The sequence below is a fragment of the Rhincodon typus genome, chromosome 11, assembly GCF_021869965.1.
Source record: "Rhincodon typus isolate 14 chromosome 11, sRhiTyp1.1, whole genome shotgun sequence".
Lineage (NCBI taxonomy): Eukaryota > Metazoa > Chordata > Chondrichthyes > Orectolobiformes > Rhincodontidae > Rhincodon > Rhincodon typus.
In genome coordinates, this window is record NC_063342.1 from 7,392,799 (window position 1) to 7,418,573 (window position 25,775).

A 25,775-nucleotide genomic window follows, 5' to 3' on the forward strand; every position below is an offset into this window, starting at 1 on the left:
GTCCGTGCCAACCAGAGATCCTAAATAAATCTAGTCTCATTTGCCAGCATTTGGCTCATATCCCTCCAAACCCTTCCTATTCATATACCCATCCAGAACTTTAAAATGTTGAAATTGTACCAGCCTCCACCATTTCCCCAGGCAGCTCATTCCGTGTGAAAATCTTGCCCCTTAGGTCCTTTTTAAATCTTTCCCCTCTCACATTAAATCTACGCTGTCTAGTTTTGGACTCCTCCGCCCCACACTGGGAAAAAGACCTTGTAGATTCACGCTACCCATGCCCCTCGTGATCTTATAAACCTCTATAAGGTCAACCCTCAGCGTCCAACAATCCAGGGAATATAGCCCCAGCCTATTCAGTCTCTCCCTATAGCTGAAACCTTCCAACCCTGGCAACATCCTTGTAAATCTTTTCTGCACCCTTTAAAGTTTCACAACATCCTTCCTATAGCAGGGAGACCAGAATTGCCACAGTATTCCAAAACTAGCCTAACCAATATCTTGTCCAGCTGCAACATGACCTTGCAACTCCTATACTCAGTGCGCTTACCAGTAAATGTAAGCATATCAAATGCTGCTTTCACTATCCTGTCTACCTGCAACTTCACTTTCAAGGAATATGCACTCCAAGGTCTCTTTGTTCAGCAACATTCCCCAGGACCTTACCGTTATGTGTATACCTCCTGCCCTGATTTGCCTTTCCAAATTGAAGCACCTCACATTTATCTAAATTAAACTCCTCTGCTGCTCCTCGGCCCATTGGCCCAACTGATCATGGTCCCATTGTACTCTGAGGTAACCTTCTTCACTGTCCTGTACACCTCCAATTTTGGAGTCACTTGCAAACTTACTAACCATACCTCCTTTGTTCACATCCAGATCATTTATATGATTGATGAAAATCAGTGGACTCAGCACCGATCCTTGTGGCATACCACTTGTCACAGGTCTCCAGTCAGAAAAGCAACCCTCCACCACCACCCTCTGTCTTCTGCCTTTGACCTGGAGATATAGAATCTATTTTATAGAATCCCTATAGTGTGGAAACAGGCCCTTCGGCCCAACAAGTTCACACCGACACTCAGAGCATCCCACCCAGACCCATCACCCTCATCTACACATCCCTGAACACTGGAGATCTAAGTTCCACACAGCATCCCAAAGGTGGTCTCACCAAAGTGAGATGCAGGGTGAAAAGAAGCTCATGTGGAGTACAAATGCTGTCATAGACTTGGTGAGCTGGATATTTCTCCGCTGTAAAATTTCATGCAATTCTGAGATCACCCAATATTGTAGATTAGGAACCTGAGCTCTTCTGTTTTGAATGGCACACCTCTGTTTCACGGTGCAGCAAACAAGCTTCAAGTTTATAGTTTGGAGCTGGAGAAACACAGCAGGCCAGGCATCATCTCGCTCCTCTGATGCTGCCTGGCCTGCTGTGTTCCTCCAGCTCCACACTGTGTTATCTCTGACTCCAGCATCTGCAGTTCTTACCATCTCAAGTTTATAGTTTGATATTTTGTTGGTTTGTTTCATAGTTATAGTTTGACCACTGAAATCATTTGGTATAACGTTGGCTCATGTACAGAATTGCAAGTCGAAGTAGGCTTCGGAGGGCAGTTACCACCTGTACGCTCCCACTGGGTAAAAACATCATTCAGTGAGGAGACGAGAATCTTGGGAAAATACATTGTTTAAAATTCTCTCTTTTTTTTGTAATGCAAGGAAAAGAATTGGAATACCTAGAGCAACCTTCAGCAAAAGATCTCTCTAATGTTTGCGAAGGAGACACAGCAAGGACTGTCACCAAAGCTGCAACAGAGTATGATGACCGGGGCCCAGAGGCTGCACTGCAAGCGGTATGACTTGCAACAAGCCAACTTTTCTTTACTATTTACTAATGATATCAAATAAAGAAACACTGAATAGTGAATATCAGGCCAGTTCTTGCTCGCTAAGAAACACCATTTGACCACTCCCATCCATCCTCTTTGCGCACCCCATTAAAGGCCATGATTTATCTGTGTTATATACAGGAGTATTGTATCCCAGTGAAAGAGCAGTGTTTTTTTTCCCTCCACCACTACCATCCTAAAAGCACTTCCTTACGACATAATGGTGGGCGCACCGTGAAGATGTAAATTATTGCTTGTGAATATCTTCAGGATTTTCTGAGCTCATAATAAAGCCCTGTATAAATTCAAGTTAGAGCTTCCCCTCCCCAACCCAACCCCAGTGAATACCTCTCTATTCCTCTCTGTTTAATTCCTTCTCAAAGTTGTCAACTCCCTTTAGGTAGTCTTTCTGTCAGTGCCTGGAGACTTCAATCTTCCCCCTGATACCTCACCCAAGTTGACACTCGTGGTTTGCATGAGGAAGGAAAGCATGGTTAGCATCTGGTTCTTGAACTGTGAGTGTCATAGCCAAGCCGATTCCTTATCGCCTGCATGCCCATCTCATTGGAGCTGCTGCACAATTCAGGTATGGGGCCCTTCAGTCTACTGCTGCAAGGGCAACTCCAGTTGCCATTCCAAACTTGACATAGACTAGATGAGACAAATAACAACCCAATCCCATTGTTATATACAGTTCACTTAACTCACTCAATTAACTTGCTGGGGCAATGAAGGGTGTAAGTTTTTTAAATTAAATTTTAAAGTGGCAGCTTTGCACTTTAAAGGTGCAACACTCCTGTAAATAACTTGCTTTATAACAGTCTATTTGCTAATCTTTATTTGTTCATTGTGCCATATTTCATTTTTGGACCACCAGGTCTAGGCTCGCCGGTTCAAACTTCATTGTCCCACAGTTATCTTGTATTATTTCAAATCAAAACGCAGATGTACAAGAGTTAAAGAAGCCGAATTATATTCTTCCAATAAACAGATTCTAACATTCCTCCCATTACAATATTTTTCTGTGTTTTATTTGGGGGAGGGAGAGGCAGAAATGGAGCTTGCAAACATGCTGTCAACCTCTGCTTTGTGCCTTACCTCCTGGCTGTGATTGCCAGGAACTCTGATCAAATTGTGTGGCGCAGGACAGAAGGTAGTACATAAATCTTGTATTCCCCAAAATTAACCTTGGCTGTGAAGACTTGTTTCGTTTATTAAACCCTCTATGCTCTCGATATTCTGCCAGTTATTTTATGCTGGTGTGCTTCTTTTGCTCCTTAACATGTGTGTTTGTATATATCTGCAAAAGAGGTGTTTGCATGGACAGAGATTATAATTTTCACACCAACTGTGGAACTGTGTAGTTTAAATCTGTCCCAGCAGTTAGGGAGAGGAGTTTGAGGAGCAGATAGGGTGATCTTGACTCTTGTCTTTGGGCATGCTCAGTCTTAAAACTTGTTTAGGAAATGCCTGCTAGATTTTGTCCTGGGAATGAAAGATTAACATTGCACACCTTCTTGACAGCAATCCAGTACGCATTATACTCTCGTGTATTTTGGTAAATCAGCAGGACGTCCAGGATACAATATAACGATATAATAGATAGGTTGCTTTCTGGAATGCAAAGGACTGTGCATATAGCAGTCGCCATTATTCACAGACTCTCAGGTGACTAAAGGTGACAGTGTATGTGACGAGCCCTTCCTGCAGGGTTGCAACTGTCTGATTTCAGCCAGTTTAGCAAAGTGCATAACAAGTAATATAGATTGAAGACTTCATTGTCTGAATGAATAGGCATTATGCATGACCAAGGCTACTGGTTTAGAGTGGCGAAATGTTAAATTATTCTGTTAAATGAATGGATTTCCTGTGACAACTGAAAGCCAGTGACCCTGGGCATGCTTGAAACACAAATCCTCCAATTAACTGGGTAACACAGCTCGCAAGGTTGCTAAATGCAGGTTTATACTGAGTTTGTTAGCTTATTAGCACTGATGTCCAAACTATGTAGGGCCCCACAGCTCCTCTGCTGGTTCAGGGATGAGAGATTGAATCCAGATTCTTGTGAGATCTGGCATGGAGATCAGCAAAGATCTCTGGGAAGTAAACCAGGGTGCAATAGCAGAACACTTTATAATTGGACTGGTAATCTAGAGTCATGGGTTGACATCCCACCACAGTGCCTTGGGAGTTAAATTCGATAAATTATTCTGAAGTACAACAAAAATGCTAACAGTGATGTTGACCATCAAGCTATCAGATTATTTTAATTTAGTTGATTCACTTGGGTCCTTCAGGGAAAAAAATATGTTGTCTTTACCCATTGTGTCCTATATGTGACTCCAGATCCAGAACAACGCAGTTGACTTTTATCTGCCCTCCCAAGTAGCCTCGGTTGCCATTTAGTTGTATTCACAAATGTGCATAAGATTTGACAATAAATGCTGGCCTAGCAAATGACAACATGTGGTGAACTTAAAAGGCACCAAGAATGGAAGTTGAGAGACCAAATGTGGTTATGATTTTGAGTGACATGCACACCTCAGCTCAGCTGCTTGCTTTCGATGATATTCTCAATTTAAGTCACAAGTTTTGTTTCTTTGTTCTTTGGACATGGACATTGTTGGCCAGGCTGACATTTAGTTCCTAAATGCTCCAAGACAGATGTTGTGGGGCACCTTAAAATGTTGGTAACAATTTGATACAACTGATTAACTCATTGGGTCACTTTAAAAGGAAATTAAGGTGCAAAAGGCCAGGCAGGGTAAGGACGTTAAGGTTTCTTTCCTTAGTGGGATATTGGTGTACTCATTACCTCCACTTAACTCTTCATAAGCGTTTCATTTAAAAATCAAGGTCTTCTTTAGGGTCATTACTGTAGGAGGGCAGGTGTGGGGTAGGACAGTCTTCACCTAAGCTACTTCTAATTCCTAGCAGAGTCAATTTTCAGTCTTTACCTAACTTACTTTTAATTCGGAGCTCCAATGACTTTTCTCCTTCAGTCTACGGTCCTCAGCTGAAAATCCTTTTTCCCAATCAACCTCAAATTTTATTCAATTAAGAAAACTAGACAAAGGATACTTATCAGTTTCATTGTACAGGATGCATAACTAAAGTACATTGATTAAGTTAGAATCATAGAATCCTTACGGTGTGCAAAAAAGGCCCTTGGGCCCAACAAGTCCACACTGACCCTCAGAGCATCCCATCCAGACCCATGCCCCTATAACCCACCTAATCTACACATCCCTGAACACTACAGGGCAATTTAACATGGCCAATCCACCTAGCCTGCATATGTTTGGACTGGAGGAGGAAACCGGAGCACCCAGAGGGAACCCACACAGACACGGGGAGAACGTGCAAACTCCACACAGCCCAAGAGTGGTATTGAACCCGGGTCTCTGGTGCTGTGAGGCAGCAGTGCTAACCACTGAGCCACTGTCAGCTGTCTTTACAGGTGTTACACATTCTGGGATCATCTAGTCTAATAGTAGCCCCATCTCCATGGACTCTGCTAAATCTCTCAAGGATGCCCCACTGCCTTTCTTTACTTAAAGAAACACCTCCCTCTCTCTTATAACCACATGCTCCAACTCTCTGCTTGGTGCCCTTAGTTCAAATTATTTTACAATATTTTAATGGCAATGTTCCAGTCAGAAAGTGTGTATGGTAAGAAGCTCCATGTGTTCAGCTGTGCACTTGAGTGACATTCCAGTGGCTACACTGTTGCCCCCATGTTATTCTGGGGAGGTTGTGCTTGTTATTGTGAGCTTGTTCGCATTGTTGTAGATGTGGTGGTTGGGGTTGGCTGACACATTTTCTAAGTTTGTTTGGAGAAGTGAAGTGCTGTGCACTGTTGCTGGAACTGCTGATATAACCTGAGGCCAAGATCGGATGATTGTGTTTGTAAGAATGCATGCCTTTGTGTTCTAAAATTGCAAAGGTTTGTTTTTATGAGCACCAGTGGACAGAACTAAAATTCGTCAAAACATTTTCCCTGTTCTTCATCCCAAGCTGTCCAAATGTGAACACTTGTGCTGTCTGTGAATTGCATTGTCTTGTTTCCCTGCAGTTATCAACAACATCACTTGAGGGTTGCACTTTCAGCTTCCTTTCCTCTTGTCCCTCTTACCCTTCTTGCCTGCTCCACCATTAAGTTGCACATTGAATGTATGTGCTGTATGTTCTGTCATCCTCTTTGAAGGACAATGTAGGGGAAGGCAATGTTCTCTCCTGTGGGATCAGTAAATGTAGTTCCTGATTATGCAAACTTGAATTGATTGTATTCTGTATTTTCTTTTACTTTTCTTTGTGTTGGCAGTCAGTGCTTTTTCCAGACTTGTCTGAAGTATGGTTACGGAACTAATTGTCAGAAAAAGTCCCACATAAATCTGCTCTCAATTCATCAGCTGAAGTTCTTCACTTGCTATCATTACTAGTGACCGACCAGTAATTATCCATGCTTCACCCTAGCAAAACACAGGAGTGGCGTTTGTTCTTCTTTTGAAGGATGGTCCCTTCAAATATCTGATTCTATGAGATTCCCTGCAAATTCTATCCCTTACATTGCCACCTTTCGTTTCATTGCATTACTGTAATGATCAGTGTTTGCCACCGGATGGTGCTCTGTGGCCACATATTAAATCTTAAAGGCTTCTCTATGTCAAAATGAGATTGCATGAGTTCAACCAGTGATTTGCCCCAAACATCCAATTGGCAAGTGTGACTATGGACACTGCCAAGGCACCCCAAGTACCTGTTTTGGTAACTTTTACACTCTGTGTGCCATAGTTTCAAAATCACCTTCCAAACCCACAACCTCTACCTATCACAAATTTTGAGGGCAGTGGCTAGAAGGGAACAGCACCAACTGCGAGTTCCTCTACAAGCCACATGCTATCCTTATTTGGAAATATATCGCCGTTCCTACACTCACTGTGTCGGAATGCTGCATCTCCCATCCTAACATCACATAGACTATATGAATAAGGCAGCTCACTACCACCTCAAAGATAATTAGGAGTGCTTTGCCAGTGACATCCGATCCCCAAATTGAATAGATAAAAAGAAAATTCATTAAGGCCATGATAATAGAGCCAAAAATTGCAGGCCAGTCCTGTTTGATGTGATGGGACAACCCATGACTGAGGCAAACATCATTTTGCTTGTGACTGCCAAGATTGTTTGGGTCGCTATCACATTGTGCAGCATTGAACTGTGTGGTACCAGATTCCTAGTTTTTGCTAAGTTATTGCACTTAACTCTGTGTGACATTCATGGCACTACCTCGATAGCCTGCTGGAAGTGCCTCAGTGGCTGTCAGACGAGATTGGAGCCAGACCGTGGCAGTAAAATGGCCCACTAACAGTTCAGATTTTGGCCCCCGCATGAACAGCCCATAATTTGGCCTCAGCACAAGTTAGGATGTTGCCACAGCAATGTTCAGCACCTCGAGGGAAGGAGTAAAGTAACTAAAAGAAAATTAAAACTGCTCTTGGAATAGCACCTGCAAAGAAATGAGCCCTTTGTAGAATCAGCACTGTGCTTTGTGATCCTCCGTTTTTTTTTCTTTCCCTATACTGTCCTTCACTTCCTGACCTTGCCCTTTTCCCATAGGCCTCTGCTGCAGCTTCCCCCAAGCCCGGTCCCAGCCAGCGTGTGGTTGAGGTGGAGATTCCCCAAATAGGAAGGTTGGTCATAGAGTCAGAGGAAGGCGGTTATGATGACGAGGTATCTACGTAGTACCTGACTATGTGTAAATTACTGGATAGCATGTGGGCGTTTGTTGCATGGCACTCCTGAATGGGCATGACTCTGTGCACTGCTGTGCCTTGGAGTGCTACAGTTACACTTTAAACAGTTTCTTAAAAGACGGAACACAGTGCAAGTTGCATAATTCAGGATAGAGGAGTGCGCATTATAAAATGTAGGATAGAAGGCACAGCTAACCATCCTAACAGGGGCAAAGGAAGGTTCTAGAGTGCAAGGTCAAGGAAAGTGCAAAATTCAAAACTTATGATAGACCGGAGACCAAACTACAGAGTAGGGGACAGGGTACAATGCAAAGTAGGGTAGAGGATGCATTGTAAAATGCAGGGTAGGTAGGAGGATGCATTGTGCGATATAGGGTAGGGGAGGGGGTACGTTGTGCGATGTTGCGGGTAGTGTGAATGTATTCAGTTCCAAGGAGAGGAGAGCATCTACTACGTACTGAAAGGTAGAAAACACACACATTACAAAATGCGGGATGTGGGAGGGTATGCATTGTGCAGTGCAAGACAGGAGAGTGTGCATGTTCTTTACACAATGGCATTGCATGCACTTAATAGAAATAACATTGTTAACCATAAAGGATTGAACAATTCTAGGTTTACATTGATCACATGATTTAGATGAATCATGTTGTACTGACCGGATGAAATGGACCTCAATATTTGCATTGAGTTCTGTTGAAACACTTGGTGAATATCTAATTCTTATAAAAGTCCATAGAATCCCTACAGTGTGTAAACAGGCCATTTGGCACAACAGGTCCACACTGACCGAAGAGCATCCCATCCAGACCCATCCCCCTACCCTGTGCCTGTAACCCTGCATTTCCCATGACTAACCCACCTAGCCTGCACATCCCTGAACACTACAGGCTATTCAGCATGGCTAATCCACCTAACTCGCACATTTTTTGGACTGTGGGAGGAAACCGGAGCACCCGGCAGAAACCTACGCAGACACAGGGAGAACGTGCAAATTCCACACAGTTGCCCGAGGGTAAGATCGAGCCCAAATCTCTGGCCCTGTGAGGCAGCAATGCTAACCACTGAGCCACCGTGCCGCCCCTAGTCAACCTGGCTGTTTTATCTGTAGCGCTATCTGGATAATTTTAGAGGGAAACGTGTGTCTGAATTTCAGTAGATCTTCTCAAGAGCATTTATTCTCTCCCCTTCACACATTGTTCTTTGGTATCCTAATTTATATCACAGTCTGCTTCCACCACCTCAATTGTGAAGGCACAGGCTTTTTGAAAAGAGGAACACCAATCTTTTTTTGAAGAAGGGTCTAGGCCGGAAACGTCAGCCTTCCTGCTCCTCTGATGCTGCTTGGCCTGCTGTGTTCATCCAGCTCTACACCTTGTTATCTCAGATTGTCCAGCATCTGCAGTTCCTACTATCTCTCACACCAATCTTTTAACCAGGTTTCCTTTTCTTTCTTTTTACAAAGCCTGCTTGTGTGCACTTAACTGTTGTGAATGATGTTTTCCCCTTTCCACTTGAGGGACGTTCAAAAGTCGCTACAGAGTAGGGTGAAATTTATAGAGGTGTATGTTTACAGATTGTTAGATTTACCCTGGATTGTGCATTTGATTATACACTTGACGCAGACTGGCTGGGCGGAATGTCTTGTTTCAGTGGTGTAAATTCTAGGTTGGTCTTTGCCGTCTGAAAGATAGCTTCAGTGGCAACTTTCAGAAAGAGGTTGGCTGAATTGTTGAATAGAAATATTTGCACAACTGTCAGGAGCGGGAACTGCAGCTAATTTGAATGTTCCATCAAAAATCCAACATGGGTATGACGGGTCAAATGGCCATCTCTGTGCTGAGCAAGTGACCTGATTGATATGTGTCGGTAGCTTAAAGCATGAGAGAGAGAGAGAATTGCATTCGGTGTACAGCTGAGCATTTGTGGACTGCTTCATAAGCAGCATATGCTGATGAACATCTGTATTCCACAGCAACTGCCAGGCTTTGATCACTTGCAGGGCAAATAAAATCTCATTTTCAGATTTTCTTGCATGTTGCCTGCCAGTAGCCTTTTTAATTTTTAAATATGAAACATTTAAAGCCAGTGCTAATTTCCTGCTTACTTCATTGCATAACATTAATTTAAGATAACTTGTAAACATTTTTATGTTTCACACTCTGTCTTTATGTGAACTTATTTATTTAAAAAATAAAATTTAAAAGAAAATGTTGCCAATTCATATGTTTTGAATAGCGTTATCCATTATCTGACTTTTTACCTACGACCCCTTGTTGGCAGGTCATGCTGACCCCAACCATGCAAGGTATTATCATGGCTATAGGTAAAGCCAGGAATGTGTATGACAGACATGGTCCTGAGGCGGGTTTCTTCAAGGTACATACTCCCTTTATTTTATTTAGTGTGATTGAATGCTGTCTGCTGTGCATATTAAAGCAATATTGAACCCAGCATCGTGCGTTTTGTCACAAGGTCGTGTAATGGTCTATTCTGATCAGATTCGCTACGATCAGTGTTCATTAGCTCCTTTCTCTCCTCCTTTTGTTTCACTCCCTGCACCTCCCCCACCCCTGTCCTTGGCACTCTGTACCCCATCTCTTTCATTTCTTCTATTCCTGTCTTACATTTCTTTTCTCAACTTTTCTCACCCACATTTTTCACTGTTCTACCTTTTTTAAAAACAAAATCCCTTTCCACATTGTTCTTTACCTCGCCTGCTTCCCTTTCTAGCCCTCCCTCCCTCCCTCCCTCCCTCAGGACTGTAATTTTGGAGCAATGCCTCTAGCCCAGTGGCATGTCCATCAAACATTTAATGTAATATGTGCTCATCTAGAATACAGTATAGGTTGAGCTGTACTGTAGTCAATCACGTTGTGTACACGTTGCTGGAAAAGGCTGTGTGTTCAGGACAGTGCTTTAAAAACAAATTCTACTGCCCACTCTTCCAGCACTGATTCTGGGGCATTTCCCAGTTGGTGTTTGTGGAGCTCCAGGGTGGTTTGAAGTGAAAGGGAATGCACGATTTTTGAGTTCATTATTGCTGTTAGATTACGGGTATGTGTTATGCAGTATGTCAGTGATTATGGCTTTGTGGTGTTTTAATATCGTTTTGAAGTTTATCCTTCTGTCACAGTTTGTGAAGCTTCTAACTGTGGCAGCTCTGACGTAAACTTTGTAAGCTCTGAACGTGAAAGAAACTGCGATTCTATTGTTTGGCACACAGATATTGGAAAGCTGGGAAATAGTTGTGGGGTGTTCGTAGCTATTTTCAGCTGATTCTTGCCTTAACCCTACCCATAATCTAATTTGTGTTTTCTAATTCAAATTGTTTCTTCTGCTGCTTTTATTCGAGCTCACATCTCGTTATTTACGAAAGACATGATGAGCACAAAATCTACACACAAGTTAGAAGTTAGGAGGTACTTTATCCCAATAAATTGAAACAGTCCATTTTGAATAGAAAATATTATTGTTTTCTCTATTTCAGTAAACGTTTCTCCAACTACTACTCTGTGCAGAAAAATAAAGGTGTAGATAGAAGGGATGAGTCATTATCTAGGCTGAGCCAAAGCTTGTGGCTACCAAGGTAGCTGACTTGAATTGGAGACAAGCTAGGAAGTCTTGAACTTCTAAATCACCCTTCATGACTAGGGATATTTCAAAGTTTTTTTACAACCAGTTGATTAGAAGGTGATCTCTTCTGACGTTGAAACTTGGTAGCCGGTTTTGTGTGTGGCCAGCTCCTATAGAGGAGTGACACCGATCAGATCAAACATTTTAGTGATGTCAGGAACGTTGGAACGGGCCATTTAGCCCATTGAGCCGGCCCTGCCATTTAATACAGCCATGGCTGATTGAGCACTTAAGTGCCTTTAACTCACCTCATTCCCATGACCCTGTACACCACTGGTAACAAGAAATCTGTCAATCTCCATATTAAACGTACCCAAGATTGGGCCTCCACAGCCCTGTTTGGTAGAGAATTCCAAAGGTTCACAACCTGAGTAAAATAATTTATCTTCATTATGGACCAAAGTGAAATCCCCTTTGTTTTTATATTGTGCCCCTCATTCTAGGGGAAACATCTTGCCTGCATCTATCCTGTCTATCCCTTTAAGTATTTTGTAAGTTTCAGTGAGACCACTTCTTATTCTTCAGAACTCTAGAGAGTACAGGTCCAGTTTGCCTAGTCTCACTTCATAGCACAGTCCCGTAATCCCTGGAGCAAGTTTGCACTCCCTTTATGGCAACGATATGTTTCCTGACATAAGGAGACAATAATTGCACACACAACTCCGGGTATGGTCTAAGCCAGCTCCTAAACAATTGAAACAAGACCTTCACCATTGTGCTGTTGGTTGTAGAATAACCTGGAGTGTGATTTGAACCCATAATCTTTTAACTTCAAGGTGAGAGTGTTACCAACTGAGCCACAACTGTTAACGTGACACAGCAGGACAGCACCATTTGAACCATTCTTTGATTCCCAGTTTAGCAGACAGAGGACATCCAGCCTCCAATCTGTGCCTCTGTACCTTCAACATAGACTCATTAATCAGCAATTGGCCAAAAAGAAATTACAGAAAGCCTCTCATTGCTGCACATGCAAGACTGTTTGTTTTCATTGTGCCCCTGAAATCATTGGTCATGCTGTAAGTTGAGTGGTGTAAGGAGTAACTGGCCAAAACTGTAGCATGTGTGCAGTTACATTGTTTACAACCTAATGGACCAGCTAAATTTACATTATGGATCAGTGTCATGTTGTATAAAATCTGTTGCCTATCAATATCTTTTTAAAGTATCCTTGTTGCTAGCAGAGAAAATCCCAGAATTGATACAACAGCAATCTTATAAACAAATCCAATCCTATATCCTGTCAACAACAGGTTTACTCATTTCCATCTGTAAAGGAGATTAGACTAGTTTGTTTGCTAGTCAGGGGAAAGTTGATCAAGGTTGCTGATTGCTATCACTTTTGATTTGTGCAGCAAAGTGCCAACTCGTTTGTTTATTAGTATACGAGAAAGCACCAGGACAGACTCTAACTTAGCTGTGATGCCCTCTACATAGCTTGCTGGCACTTAAAAGTTGACATTCAATAGCCACTTGTCAAAGGGCATCAATGAATCCCATCCGGTAGACAGGACCAGTAAATGCAAGAGAAGAGAGGACAAAATTGACATTAACTTTAAAAATCCACCAATAAATTGTTTGCTTTTCTTCCCTAGTAATTGCATTAGATTAATTCAGAATAAAAATGTTGTTACTGCTGTTCACAACTGCAATGAATGAGTGCTTTGTGAAAAATGTGAAACTAACCCTGCATAAAGGTAATGATCTTCTAAACAATTTTGCCAGATTGTTCTTTATTTAAGCAGGGAAAAAGTTTATGATCAAAATCTAACCTTTAACCCATTGTGGCCTCTATAAATCTCCCTTCTCCACCGCAACTTAAAAGCTGTCAGAATGACACATGCATGATACTGTCACCAAAGCTTTATGTCCAATTGCAGGTTAAACATTTTGATTTTTCTATATGAACTGTATATATATTGAATTAACCTGTTTGGTCATGTACTAAACATGTCTGGGGCAGGTGGGACCTGGACCTTCTGGCCCAGAGGCAGGAATGCTACCACTTGTGCCACCAAAGTCATAGAAAGCTGCACACCCAAAGTGGGGCTCCAACTCTCAACCATGGGGTTAAGAGTCTCATGGTCAATCAACTGAGGTAGTCAGGCTGATTTAAAATATGTTTTTGATCAACCTGTTTTGATACACCTCCAGACAGGTGGGACTTGAACCCAGACCTGTTGAGCCAGACATAGAGACATTGCCACTATGCCATAAAACCCTTTATAACTGGCACATTATCTGAACTATGTCTAATTTCTGCAACAGCAGATCTACTATTTAAAGTAGGTGAATTTGAAATCTGGACTCGAGTCTAATTATGACCATGAAAATATTGTTCATTGTTCGAAAACCCATCTTGTTCACTAATGTCTTTTAAGGAATGTAACTGCCATCCTTACCTGGTCTGGCCTGCATGTGATTCCAGACCCATAGCAATGTGGTTGACTCTTAACTGTTCTCTGGGCAACTAGGGATTGGCAATAAATGTGACACCCACGTCCCATGAATGAATTAAAATAAAAGCTATGTAGCTTATCTGTTTCGAAAACAAAGTTGCTGGAAAACCTCAGCAAGTCTGGCAGCATCTGTGAAAATTTATTTAGCTTATCTGTTTGCCTGGTATTGGCAGTATCCTTGAAATGCTGAACCATGCAAAGGTTTTCTGTGCTGTTATCCCTGATCATCCTGCTGATTGTTCCTGTTGACGCTCTGCATTTTACTACCCAGTGCTTCAGGAGTAAAGAAGGGAAAGTTTCAGCTGGGGGATCCCCACATCTGACTGAGATCCAGTCATCCCTTTTGGACAGTATATATACTCGAAGCTGAGAACGAATAGTCTGACCATACTCACTGTGTTGAAACACAGAGAATGACAATCTAGGGGTTTGCTGTTGTGTTTCACACTTCAAAGACTGAAGACTTGAAGAGGGTCTCTGGATTTGAAACACTGACTCAGTTTTCTCTTCACAGAAGCTGCCAGATCCACTGAGCTTCTCTAGCAGTTTCCCTATTGTGTGTTTACGATCTCTAGCATCTGGAGTTCATTGTTTTATTTTCAGGACATTATTACACCCTTTAACAAAACCTCAGCAACTTCTCCAAAACTTGTCAGTGTTCTGGATTGTTGAGAATCAACCATCACTGAAGGCAGTAAACACTCTAATGTTTCTATGCCAACAATTTGATAGAGCCGTTCCATTAGTCCCACACCTCGTACTCTTTCCCCATGACCCTGCAAATGTTTCCTTTTCAAATATGTACCGAATTTACGTTAGAAAGTTAATATTCAATCTAATTCCATTGCCTTTACCACCGGCTCATTCCAAATTGTCATAACTTGCTGCATTATTTAAAACAAAACTCCTAATTTTCCTTCTGGAGATTTTAACAGAGTTGTCTGTTCTCGTTATTGGCCGTGCTATCGATGGAAGCAGCTTCTCCTTATCTACCACATCAAAATGCCTCTTAAACCCAAACTTCTCATTTCCTGACCTATTTGAGCAGAAAGAGAGTAATCCAGTGCCTCCCTTTACAAAAGTGAAGTTCCTCATTCTAGGTGCCTTTCTGAAAAAATTACGCTGTACTCTCTACAAGATCCTAATGTCCTGAAATGTAATACCCAGAATTTCTACAGTACTTCAAGTATATTGTATTCAGACAGATTAAACTCAGACTGAGGTACTTAGGAGTTTCCTGAAGTTATCTGAAACATACACTCAATAATCCAGCAGAGTGATAAGGTTAATAGGAAAATTCTGAAAAGCAGAACTGCCAGTGATTAGACCTGGCAGCACACAAGATTTATTGAACAAAAACAAGGCATTTGGCCTAACTGGTCTAGCCCAATGTTTACGTGCTACATGAACCTCCTCACACACTACTTCATCTCCTCTCTCTTAATATATCTTTCTATGCCCACTCTCTCATCCCCCACAAGTGGAACCATCAGCTCTGCATTTTCCCTGTCAAAACTCTTAATTAATTTAAAGACCTCTATCAGGCCACCTGTAAGATTTCCCTTTTGTTGTTTATCTGATCTGAAACAGGACATATTGATCTTTGTGTGCAACTTATAAAGGTATAATGACTTCCAAATAACATTTGTGCTATGTAGATGCGAGGTAATGACCATTTCCAAAGGAGAATTTAACCATATTTCTCTGACACTTTTGCCAAATACCCCACTATTGACATCCTCGGGATTTCCATTGACTGGAAACTGAATTGGATTAGTCTTATAAATACACTGGAAACAAATGAGTGAGGAGGTTCACATAGAATATAAACTCTGGTAAAGTCACTGTAGTTCCAAAGGACCATAGGGCTGCTGTCATTAGAGAGATAGACACTAAGAGAGTTTAACCTGAGTGTCATAATGCCTCAGGCGAAGTTGAGAAAGTAGGACTCTTATAGAGACTTCAACCAGTAAACGAATTGAACCCACGCTGTTAGCATCACTTTGCATTGCAAACCAGCCATACAGCTAACTGAACTAACCGATCACTAGTATTGGTGCACATTTAATAAACCAGTGTAGGCATGCTGGACCAAATGGCCTCTATCTGCACTGTAACACTTCTGTGAAGAGCGGGTCAGAGGCTGGAAATTCGGTGGTGAATAACTCACCTCCTCACTCACCATCTATCCACCATCTACAAGGTACAAGTCAGGAGTATAGTGAAATACTCCCCGCTTACCTGGATGAGTGCAGCTTCAACAACACTCAAGAAGCTTGACATCACCCTGAACAATGCAGCCTATTTGATTGGTGCAAACATTCATCACAATAAACATTCCACCACCAATGTATAGTGATGGATGTGTGTGCCATATATGATGCATTGTGGTATGAAACCACCTTCAACAACACATTTCAAACCCATGACCTTTACCACTGACAAGGACAGAAGATGAATGGGTACACCACAGCCTGCAAGCTCTCCTCTATGCTACACACCATTCTATCTTGGACTGTATGTCACAATTCATAGAATCATAGAGTTGTGCAGCACAGAAACAGACCCTTTGGTTCAACTTATCCATGTCGACCAGGTATCCTAAATTAATCTAGTCCCACTTGCCAGCGTTTGGCCCATATCCCTCAACCTTTCCTATTCATGTACCCATCCTGGAAAATTGTACCAGCCTTCACCACTTCCTCTGGCAACTCATTCTCTACATGTACCACCTTCTGTGTGGAAAAAGTTGCCCCTTAGGTCCCTTTTAAATCTTTCTGTCTCATCTTAAGCCTATGCCATGTAGTTTTGGATTTCCCTGTCATGGGAAAAAGAGCTTGACTATTTCTCCTGTCCATGCCACTCATGATTTATAAACCTTGTAAGGTCACCCCTCAGCCTCCGACACTCTAGGGAAAATAGCCCCAGCTTCTCCATATAACTCATTCTTTCACTGATGCTGGACTGAATTCCTGGAGATCACTTTCTAGCTACACTGAGGGTCTTCCAATATGCCAAAAACTTCAAGAAGATGGTTCATCAACAGCACCTCTACAATAACTAGGGATAGGCAATGAATGGTGGCTCAGCCAGAGCTGCCCTCATCCTATGAAAGAAGTTAAAAACATTTCACTAGATTCCCTGCAAATCCCAACTTACATGTGGTTTTAGATACAGGATACATCCGTTGTCTCCCTGGCCCACCCCATCATGTCGGGAGGACACTGAGATTCAATTCTACAGGTGGCATCCATTACCAAGAGTCCATTCTCCATGCAAGAACCTAGAATGTGAGCATGCCATTCTAACAAAGATGAAGGGATTCAACATGGTAGATGCAGAGAAACTGTCCCCTGTGGTGGGGCAATCCTGACACAAACTGAAAAGTAAAGCTAGACCATTTAGGAGTCAACTTGAGAAATGCAGGCATCACCGTGGAAATTTGGAACTTACTCTTGGTACTGGGTCAATTAAACTTATCTTTACTGAGGTAGATTCAGTTTGGGTTAAATAGGTGGGTAAATAGATTGAGGTGGACATTCACCATTGTCTGATATATTGGCTTAGTTCCGCTTAGCTTTTGTAGAATATCAGAGTATACAACGTAACAGCAGTAGTAGACTGTTCAGTCCACTGAGTCTGCTCCACCATTCATTGGATATTGATCAGTTTCCACCAATGGTCCGCGAATGGGTGATGCATGTTATTGGGCCATTCTTGGAATTAGCCTCAGTGGGTTAACCTGGACCTCTGCTCCATAGGGCTGCACTTTTCTAAACCTATCAATTAAGTCACTCTGACAGCTAAAGGTCACGGTTAACTATGCCTGCAGAGATTGCTCAATACATGCACTTATACCATCTAGAAAGCATGGAATGTGAAACTGCAAGACATAGTGTGCATAGTTCCGTATTCCATTCCAAAAACTGATTCACCTGCAGGAAATTAACCCTTCCAGAGAAAATGGAAATATTCAAGTAGTTACACGTTTTACTTGTGTGTACTATTTGTGGTCAATTTGAGAAGTACATTGAATGCAGTTGCATGAATGGCAATGAACCTGTCCTTTACATGTATTCATAGGCGGATGCCTCAAATTCGGTTCCTAACGGCAAACTATTTTCAAAGGAAGAATCCAATTTAATCCCTGTTTTAGTTGTAAAGCTGGAAGCTTAGATTCTGAATTAATCATATTGTACCTTCACCATTTGTTTATGATTCCCCTTTTCTCAGTGGGATATTTATATTCATGCGTTATAAAGGGTGGAACTGGGCAAGGCATTGTAAATGATTGGTGAATTTATTGACACAGTTAATTGCCCTATACTGATCTCCTGTCAGCTGTACCATGGAGGTAATAAATGGAAACAAACTGAATTGTCTTTCCATCCTCCCTTTTGATCTGCACCTCTGAGTAACTGCAGAGTAATCCCTGAGATGTTACCTGTATCCAAGTGCCATTGGCAGCAAGCTCAGAGCAAGCAACTGTCCGTCCCTCTGCCCATCACCTAGAAGGAGGTAAGGGAGAGAAATGTTGAGAAGAGCATTGCAAGTTTTTTTTCTTTTGGTGGAGGCAAGGGTAGTTAGAATGAACCACTAAAATTATGGCATTTTGGGAAGGAAGCGATTTAGGCAAGGGTTTTGAAAGATTGGATTTTGGAAGACATATTTTACCTGCTGCCCCTTCTGAGTGCTGGCATTTGGCTTCCCCATACTAAAGTGTCGTCTAGTGCCTTTGCCCATATATAAACCCACAATGGGTGACTCTCAGTGGTAAGATCTGGTAGGCAGAATAATCGCAGGATGCATCTCACCTGAGGCTACTGCTGCCCTTGGCCAATTTGTGTGCTTCCAAAATGAGTTACAGGATACTGATTAGGTTCTGGGGGTCCCCAAGCAACAGTCCTTGCTCTGTCCCCACCCCGTGTATCTATAACCTATCACTACTGAGGCCAATTGCAATAGCCTAGTTGAGCTCTCAGATGGGAATCAAACCCAAGGACCTTTCTGCCTGTATGAGTATAGACTGTTTAGTTACTCAACTCTCACCCAACAGGAAACCTATTTGCGGTTTGGGTGTAGCTATGTGCCGTTAGGGAATGGATTTACTTTTGCCGCGTAGCTCTGGTGGATCCTTGTAGTTGCTTCCCTTTGAACCTTACAAAGAATTCCCCATAGTCAGGGCTACACGGCAGCTTGGAATGCATTTCCAGTGGGTTCTTTCTCTCTCCAGGCTTTCACAGCGGAATACTCCCGTTTGGTCAGGCTGGCCCAGGAAGATACCACGCTGGAGAACGATAACCGGTTAAAACATGTGGTGGTCTATTTCCTGCACAATGAGGCACCAAAGAAGATTATTGAGAGGACACTCTTGGAACAGTTCGCCGATCGGAATCTCAATTTTGATGAACGGTAACAAGAGATTTATTGTTGTGACAAGAGTAAAGTAAGTGCCTCTTGGCACCTTAAAGTGTTTTTCTGCCAGTGAATTACTTTTTACGTTTAGTCATTCTTGCATTGTAGGAATTGAGACCTCCGGTGTGCAAGATCCTGATGCAGCTATGTGGTAAAGACAAGATAATATGCCTTTATTTTTGCTGATGACGGTGAGGGATAAGTATTGACCAGGATACAGGGAAGAGCTTCCTTGTTTTTTCTTTAAGAATAATGGAATGAGATCTTTTACATCCAGCTGAGAAGACCGAAAGGCTCTTAGTTGGACATCACATCCAAAAGATGTCACCGACGTTTGTGCGCCACTCCCATTATATTGGCATTGGGAGTGTCAGCCTCGATTGAGCATTCCATTCTTTAAGTGGGTCTTAAACCCCATGACCTTCTGAATCAGGTGTAGAGTGCTGGCTACCACATCATGGCTGGTAGAAGTTTAGTGAAGAACATGGGCACCTGGATCCCATTAAGCCTGGTGTGCCAAATATGTTTACCTGGCCAATTATTAGCCAAACCTCACAAAGGCTGTGCTGTGGTCCATGTAGCCTGCTGAAGTATGCAGCTAAACAAGCTTTTGGGCCTGAGTATCCCTTCTCAGTCTTTGCTGTATTAACTCCAGCCATGCAGGGAATGAGATTTTGTAATTGGTATATTGATACTAGCCTTATAATATATGACATGAGATGAGATTAAAAGAAGAAAATTCTGAATTTGCTTTGCATGTCCCACATGCAGGATATGCCTTCTGTATGTTTTAAACTGGGCTGGCAGCTAATTCAAGTACTTAGCATCATCTTAAATTGAACGTTGTTTTGGAATGCAATAACCCCCATCCATGAACCTTGACATTTAATGAGACCTCTTCAACTTCCGATGACCTTCAACTCCTGAAACTTTATTTAAAGAACATGAAGTTGATGATTATTTATGACCTGTTGTTAAACTAAGAAATCATTAATTACACTTATCTGTGATGAGTTACCACTTTAGTTCTGCAGTAGATCAGATGGTCAGTTCGTAAAAGCACTGGCTACTGTGGAACCTGAGCTACACTCGGCCAACAGATTCCAAGGCTTGTTCTGGGCGAGTTCACTAATTTTAATACTGTGATGTGGCTGAGGCATTCACAGCAGCAAATGCCACAATTTTACAGCAAGACCTAGCTTGACTGGTGGTGTGAAGGGCCCTCTGCGTCAGATCTGTCCTACACACTCAAAACGTAAATATAGATGTAAGTTACAATTGTGAGTGACGAACCTGAAAGTGTATTTAACCAAATCCATCTGTAATGTGCTTTCTATTCTACTGCTTTTGAATTGCGCTGTGACATATCTTTACACACTTTATGAATAAAGTTTTTTTCTTGGAAAAAGCAATTCAGACCAGCATGAGAGAGAAGAAAGAAACAGGCAGGATTCCTGCTCTTAATCATGAGTCAGTGACCTTGTGCTGCAACGTGTTAGGAGTATGAATGTCAGATGAAGACAGCTTGGAGCTGAGCTGTGACCCCATTGATAATGTCCAGGCTCATTCACGCAGCATGACCACTTGACCTGACATTCTGGGGAATGGGGGGGCTGTCACCTGCCACATAAAAAAAATAAACTAGCTGAACTTAAGTGAGGACGTAGAGAGCACAGCTCAATGAAAATTTCCCCCTTAATCAATGTCATTAGATAGCCTTGCAGACACTGGTGAGTAAAAGGAACCGATGTCAAGTTGTTGGTAGGTGACATGTCCATCTCTGTGAAGGAGGCCAGTTAGCTCACTTGGCTGGGCATTTGGTTTGTGATGACAGTGATGCCAACAACGTGGGGTTCAATTCCCATACTAGCTGAGGTTACCACGAAGGACTGTCCTTCTCAACCTCTCCCCTCGCCTGAGGTGTGGTGACCCTCAGGTTAAACCGCCACCAGTCAACTCTCTGTAATGAGAGACCAGCGCTATGATAGTCTGGGCTGTGGACCTCAATGAAGAGTTGCAGACTCAAACTGTGTTGCTCTGCTCGCATATTAACACTATGCTGAGAAAGTGCTGCATTATCCCAAGTGCCACTGTTTGGATGAGACATTTAGTGAGGCCAGTTCAGGAGACTTGGGCATGTTTTATAAAAACACTGTGGCATAATTTTAAAAAAAGATTTAGGAGAGAGGAATGGGGATTTCTTATGCTGGTTCTACACAGCCGGTATGAGCAAATACATTTTCATGTAAGTCTATGAAAATGGCCAGCTGGTCTGTCAAGTTTGACCAGTGCACATCATGGTTGGAGCATCATTGCCAGGAATTTCACATTTCTCCCCATAACTGCACCATTCCCCAACAGCAGTCAGGCAATCTCCTGCAAGAGGCTTAATGTTAGAGGGAGAAAAAAAAATCCCACAACTAATAAAGTGTAGAAAAATGAAATACTTGTATTTACATAAGTCCCAAACCCCAAAGTGCTTCACAGCTAGTGAAGTTATTTTTAAACAAAAACAGAACCAGCTGGGAAAACCCAGCAGGTCTGGCAGCAGTTACGGAGAGAAAACAGAGTTCCAATAACCCGTCTTCAGAACTCAAAGTTCTTTTTAAACATTCTGTTGTAATATACGATAGATGACAGCCAAGTTACATATAACAAGCTTCCACAAACACCAACATGATTGCCAAATAATCTGCTTTAGTGATAGCAATTAAGGAATAAATATTGGCCAGGAATTATGCTGGGATCTATAATGATAGAGGGCAGATGTGGTTTCAGTGCAACATCTGATCTAACTTAGGGCACCAATGACAATGCAGCACCCCTCAGCACTGGATTAAAGTGCTAGTCTGGATTTTTGGACTCGAGTCTCTGTGTGGAGTGGGACTTGAACTTACAAAGCTCAAACTGGGAGAGTACCATACACTAAACATGTTGGTTACAGATGAAAAGAGAAGAAAAAATTGTAAACTTCATCCATGACCCTGTCAGTTGTTTGTAAGCAGATGAGGAGATCTCATAGTCCAAGAATTTGTTACTTATTAATCAATTTCCCATCCAAATGCTGTAATCTCTGCTTGAGTCAAGAACCTGCTTGGCACCCTCTTGAAAGTGATAAGAGTTAGCAACCACCAAGATAATGTGTTTGCCTGCAAAAGATTATCTGCACTCCAGTCAAATTTCTGTTAGTCAAAATTGCTTTGAGTTGTCTCTGAGGTGTTGGTGCTAGTATTTTCTCTTGTCCGTTACATGAGTAGCCTTGGTGCAAAGGATGACATGAGGACAGAAATGAGAGAGGATCTTGGCTGAGAAGATCAGAAGTAGAATCTGTTTGGATGAAGTTTAAGAATAATGACGGCCACCAAAAAACTGGCGGGTGTAGATTATAGACCCCCTAACAATGAGCTGAGCAACAAGCAAAGAATAATTGAAATAAAAGGCAGTGCAATAAACATGAAGCACTTTAATCTTGTAACCTGGACAAATCAAATTTGCAAAAATAGCATAGATGAAGAGTTTGCAGGATGCCTTCATGACAGTTTTCTGAAGCACACATTGTGGAATCTATTAAGAATAAATCTGTTTTATCTAATACCATAGAATAAGGCAGATTCAATTAGTAGTATTGTAATAAAAGATCCTCTGAGAAAAAATGATCTTAATGTAATTGAATTTCATCTTAAATTTCAAAGTATCATGTTTCAGTCTTAAACAAAACCAATTACATATGAGGAGAAGTTGGCCAAAGTTGATTGGGTAATTGACTAAAAGACATGGTTATAAGCAAACCATAACATTTAAAGAAATAATTCAAAATGTTTGACAAAAATCTGTGTAAAACAAAAACTCAGCAAAAAAGATCCATCCATGGCTTAAAAGGACTAAAAACTGGCAAATGCTCAGAAACCAATGGCCTACATCCAAGATGTAAGGGGGGGGGTTGGTGGCAAGATGGCACAGTGGTTAGCACTGCTGCCTCGCAGCACTAGGGAACCGGGTTCAATTCCACCCTCAAGTGACTGTGTGGTGTTTGCACATTCTCCCTGCGCCTGTGTGAGTTTCCTCCAGGTGCTCCGGTTTCCTCCTACAGTCCAAAGATGTGGAGGTTAGGTGGATTAGCCATGCTAAATTGCCTGTAGTGTACAGGCTGGTTAAATTGGCCATGGAAAATGCAGGGTTACGAGGATAGGATGGGAAGGGGCAGGTCTTTGTGGGACACTCTTCAGAGGGTCACTGTGGACTAGATGGGCCAAATGGGCTGCTTCTGCACTGTAGGGATTCTGTGAGTTCTCTTTACAACCTGTGTTATCTAAACAAATAGACCAAGTGTAATGTATCTACATTTGTTGATCATTACAAGCAGGATTGGAACGTAAGCCATAAGGAAGATATGAAGAAGCTGCAAAGAGATATAAACAGCTTAAGTGAATGGGAAGCAGATGAAGCCTAATGTGGGGATGTGTGAAATTGTTCATTTTGGGAGTACAAATAGAAAAGTAGTATCGTTAAAAGGCACAAAACCTCTGATGTTGAGATTCAGAAGAGACTTGCAGGCGAAGAGCACTGAACCTTAACAAGCAATTAGAAGACAAATGGCATATGGATTGTTATTGCAAGAAGACTGGCAAATAAGAACACGGAAATCTGGCTACAATTATAGAGAACTTTGGTGAGACCACTTGGAGCACCTTGTGCAGGTTAGATCTCCATATCTTGGGCAGAATACGCTTGCCTTGCTGATGTGCAGCGAAGGTTCACTAGATTAGCCACAGGAATGAGAGATTTGGTCTGTGATGGCAGGATGAACAAATTAGATTTTCTTTTGTTGTCCCTGGCCAGTTAATGTAGAACATGGGCACAGTCTCACGGTAGAGAGTCGATCACTTAAGGACTGCGTTGACGATAAATTTTGTCATTCAGTTATGCAACCCAAGGATTGCGGATGGTTCATTCCTGAAGATATTTAAGGCTGAGATTTCCAACTTTTGGTCTCTTAGGGAACCAAGCAATATGAGAAACGTGGGAAAACGGCATTTGGAGGCAAAGAAAATCAGTGGTCATTTTGAATGTTGGAGCAGGTTCGAGGGACAAATGATCTGCTCCTGTTTCCTGTTTTGTGTTCTTTTGAAACACAAGCTAATTACGCTCCCAATGTGTTTCAGATGTCGCAGTGTAATGAAAATAGCACGGGCCAAACTTGAGCTGATCAAACCTAAGGAGGTCAACATGGAGGAGTACGAGGTAAGTGAGGTAACAATGTAGGAAAGTGCCTAAACATTTTCAGATATCAGCCTCTTGAAGGGAAATTTGAAGTGGCTTTTATAAATGGTAACTTTCTCCTGAAGACATTGACTTGTGCTTAGGAATCGTTTGTTGGAACATCGTGGGGTTTGGGCATTCCTTTATATATGGTTACTTACATAGAGTACAGAGCATAGAAGCAATCCATTTTATCCAAATAGCACCTATCGGCATTTATATTCACCCTAGTTTCCTCATTTCAGCCCCTCAGCATCATTCTGTCCCATTTTTCTCTCATGCACTCATCTACTTCCTTTTTGAAAGAATCTAAGCTGTTTGTCTCAGCCATGTCAGGTGACAAGTTCCTCAGTTCTGACTGTTCTCTGAGTATGGACATTTCTGTTCGTTTTCCATAATCTTGAAGTGCAGTGACTGTTGTAATGCCAGAAACATGGCAACCAGTTTGCCCATAGTAGGGGTCTCACACCAGCAGTAAGGAAATGACCACATAACCTGACATAATGATGTTGTTTGGCGCAGGGTCAGTGCCTGATCCAGCTGCTGTTGAAACTAAGGAACAAAAACAGAAATGGCTGGAAAAATCTCAGCAGGTTTGGCAGCATCTGTGGAGAGAAAGCACAGTTAACGTTTCAGGTTCAGTGACCGCCCCCCCACCCCGAATTCTTCAGAACAGAAAAATGGTCACTGGACCGGAAATGTTAACTCTGCTTTCTCTCCATAGATGCTGCCAGACCTGCTGAGCTTTTCCAGCAATTTCTGTTTTTGTTTCTGATTTCCAGCTTCCGCAGTTATTTGGTTTTTCTGTTGACAATAATCTCACTATGGTCATTTGGTGTTTCCAGGATGTGTTGTATCATGGCTTGGATTCCAGAATAGGCAGGCCTGTATCTTTAAGATAGTTGCATGAGATGTTGCATAAATTGGAACCTGAGTCACCTTCAGTCACTGTCTCATTGTATGGAGTCATCGTAGTCAGTCAGCTGTGCGTAGGTGTTAATGTACAGTAATATCAGTAAACATAGAACCCAGTCTATATGTATAAGCCTGTGATATTGTCGCCTTGTAAATAGTTAGTGTTGTGAATAGCTTCAATGGCTGACTCAAAAAGAATTTCTCTCTGATGTATATTATGCTTTCTATGTATAAAGAAAGCTACACAATGGCAATTTGGCAGCAGCATATGAGCACTAAAAGTTGATTGAGACGGCTGGTCAGCAGTAGTAAGTGGAACCTAAAGCCTGAAGAGGTGACACCACAGCAGGCAGTTGTGAAAAGTCTTCTTCTTTACAGTGAGCCATCAGTCTGTTTGAGTTCAGAACTGACTTTGCAACAAAAAACTAAAATGCTGCAAC

The 25,775-nt window shown here is 42.1% G+C and overlaps 1 protein-coding gene across 6 annotated transcripts in view; it reads left to right on the top strand.

The window, feature by feature from the left end:
• usp25 (ubiquitin specific peptidase 25) overlaps positions 1–25,775 on the top strand; it is a 163,174-nt gene that overhangs the window by 107,091 nt on the left and 30,308 nt on the right. For 2 of the 6 annotated variants that reach the window (XM_048602648.1, XM_048602649.1), the window contains exons 18-22: positions 1,726–1,859; positions 7,515–7,628; positions 9,935–10,030; positions 18,980–19,158; positions 24,324–24,402. In XM_048602648.1, the coding sequence (XP_048458605.1) occupies positions 1,726–1,859; positions 7,515–7,628; positions 9,935–10,030; positions 18,980–19,158; positions 24,324–24,402 (602 nt within the window). The remainder of the gene's footprint in view (positions 1–1,725; positions 1,860–7,514; positions 7,629–9,934; positions 10,031–18,979; positions 19,159–24,323; positions 24,403–25,775) is intronic. The other 4 variants (XM_048602650.1, XM_048602651.1, XM_048602652.1 and 1 more) reach the window with 2 other exon arrangements.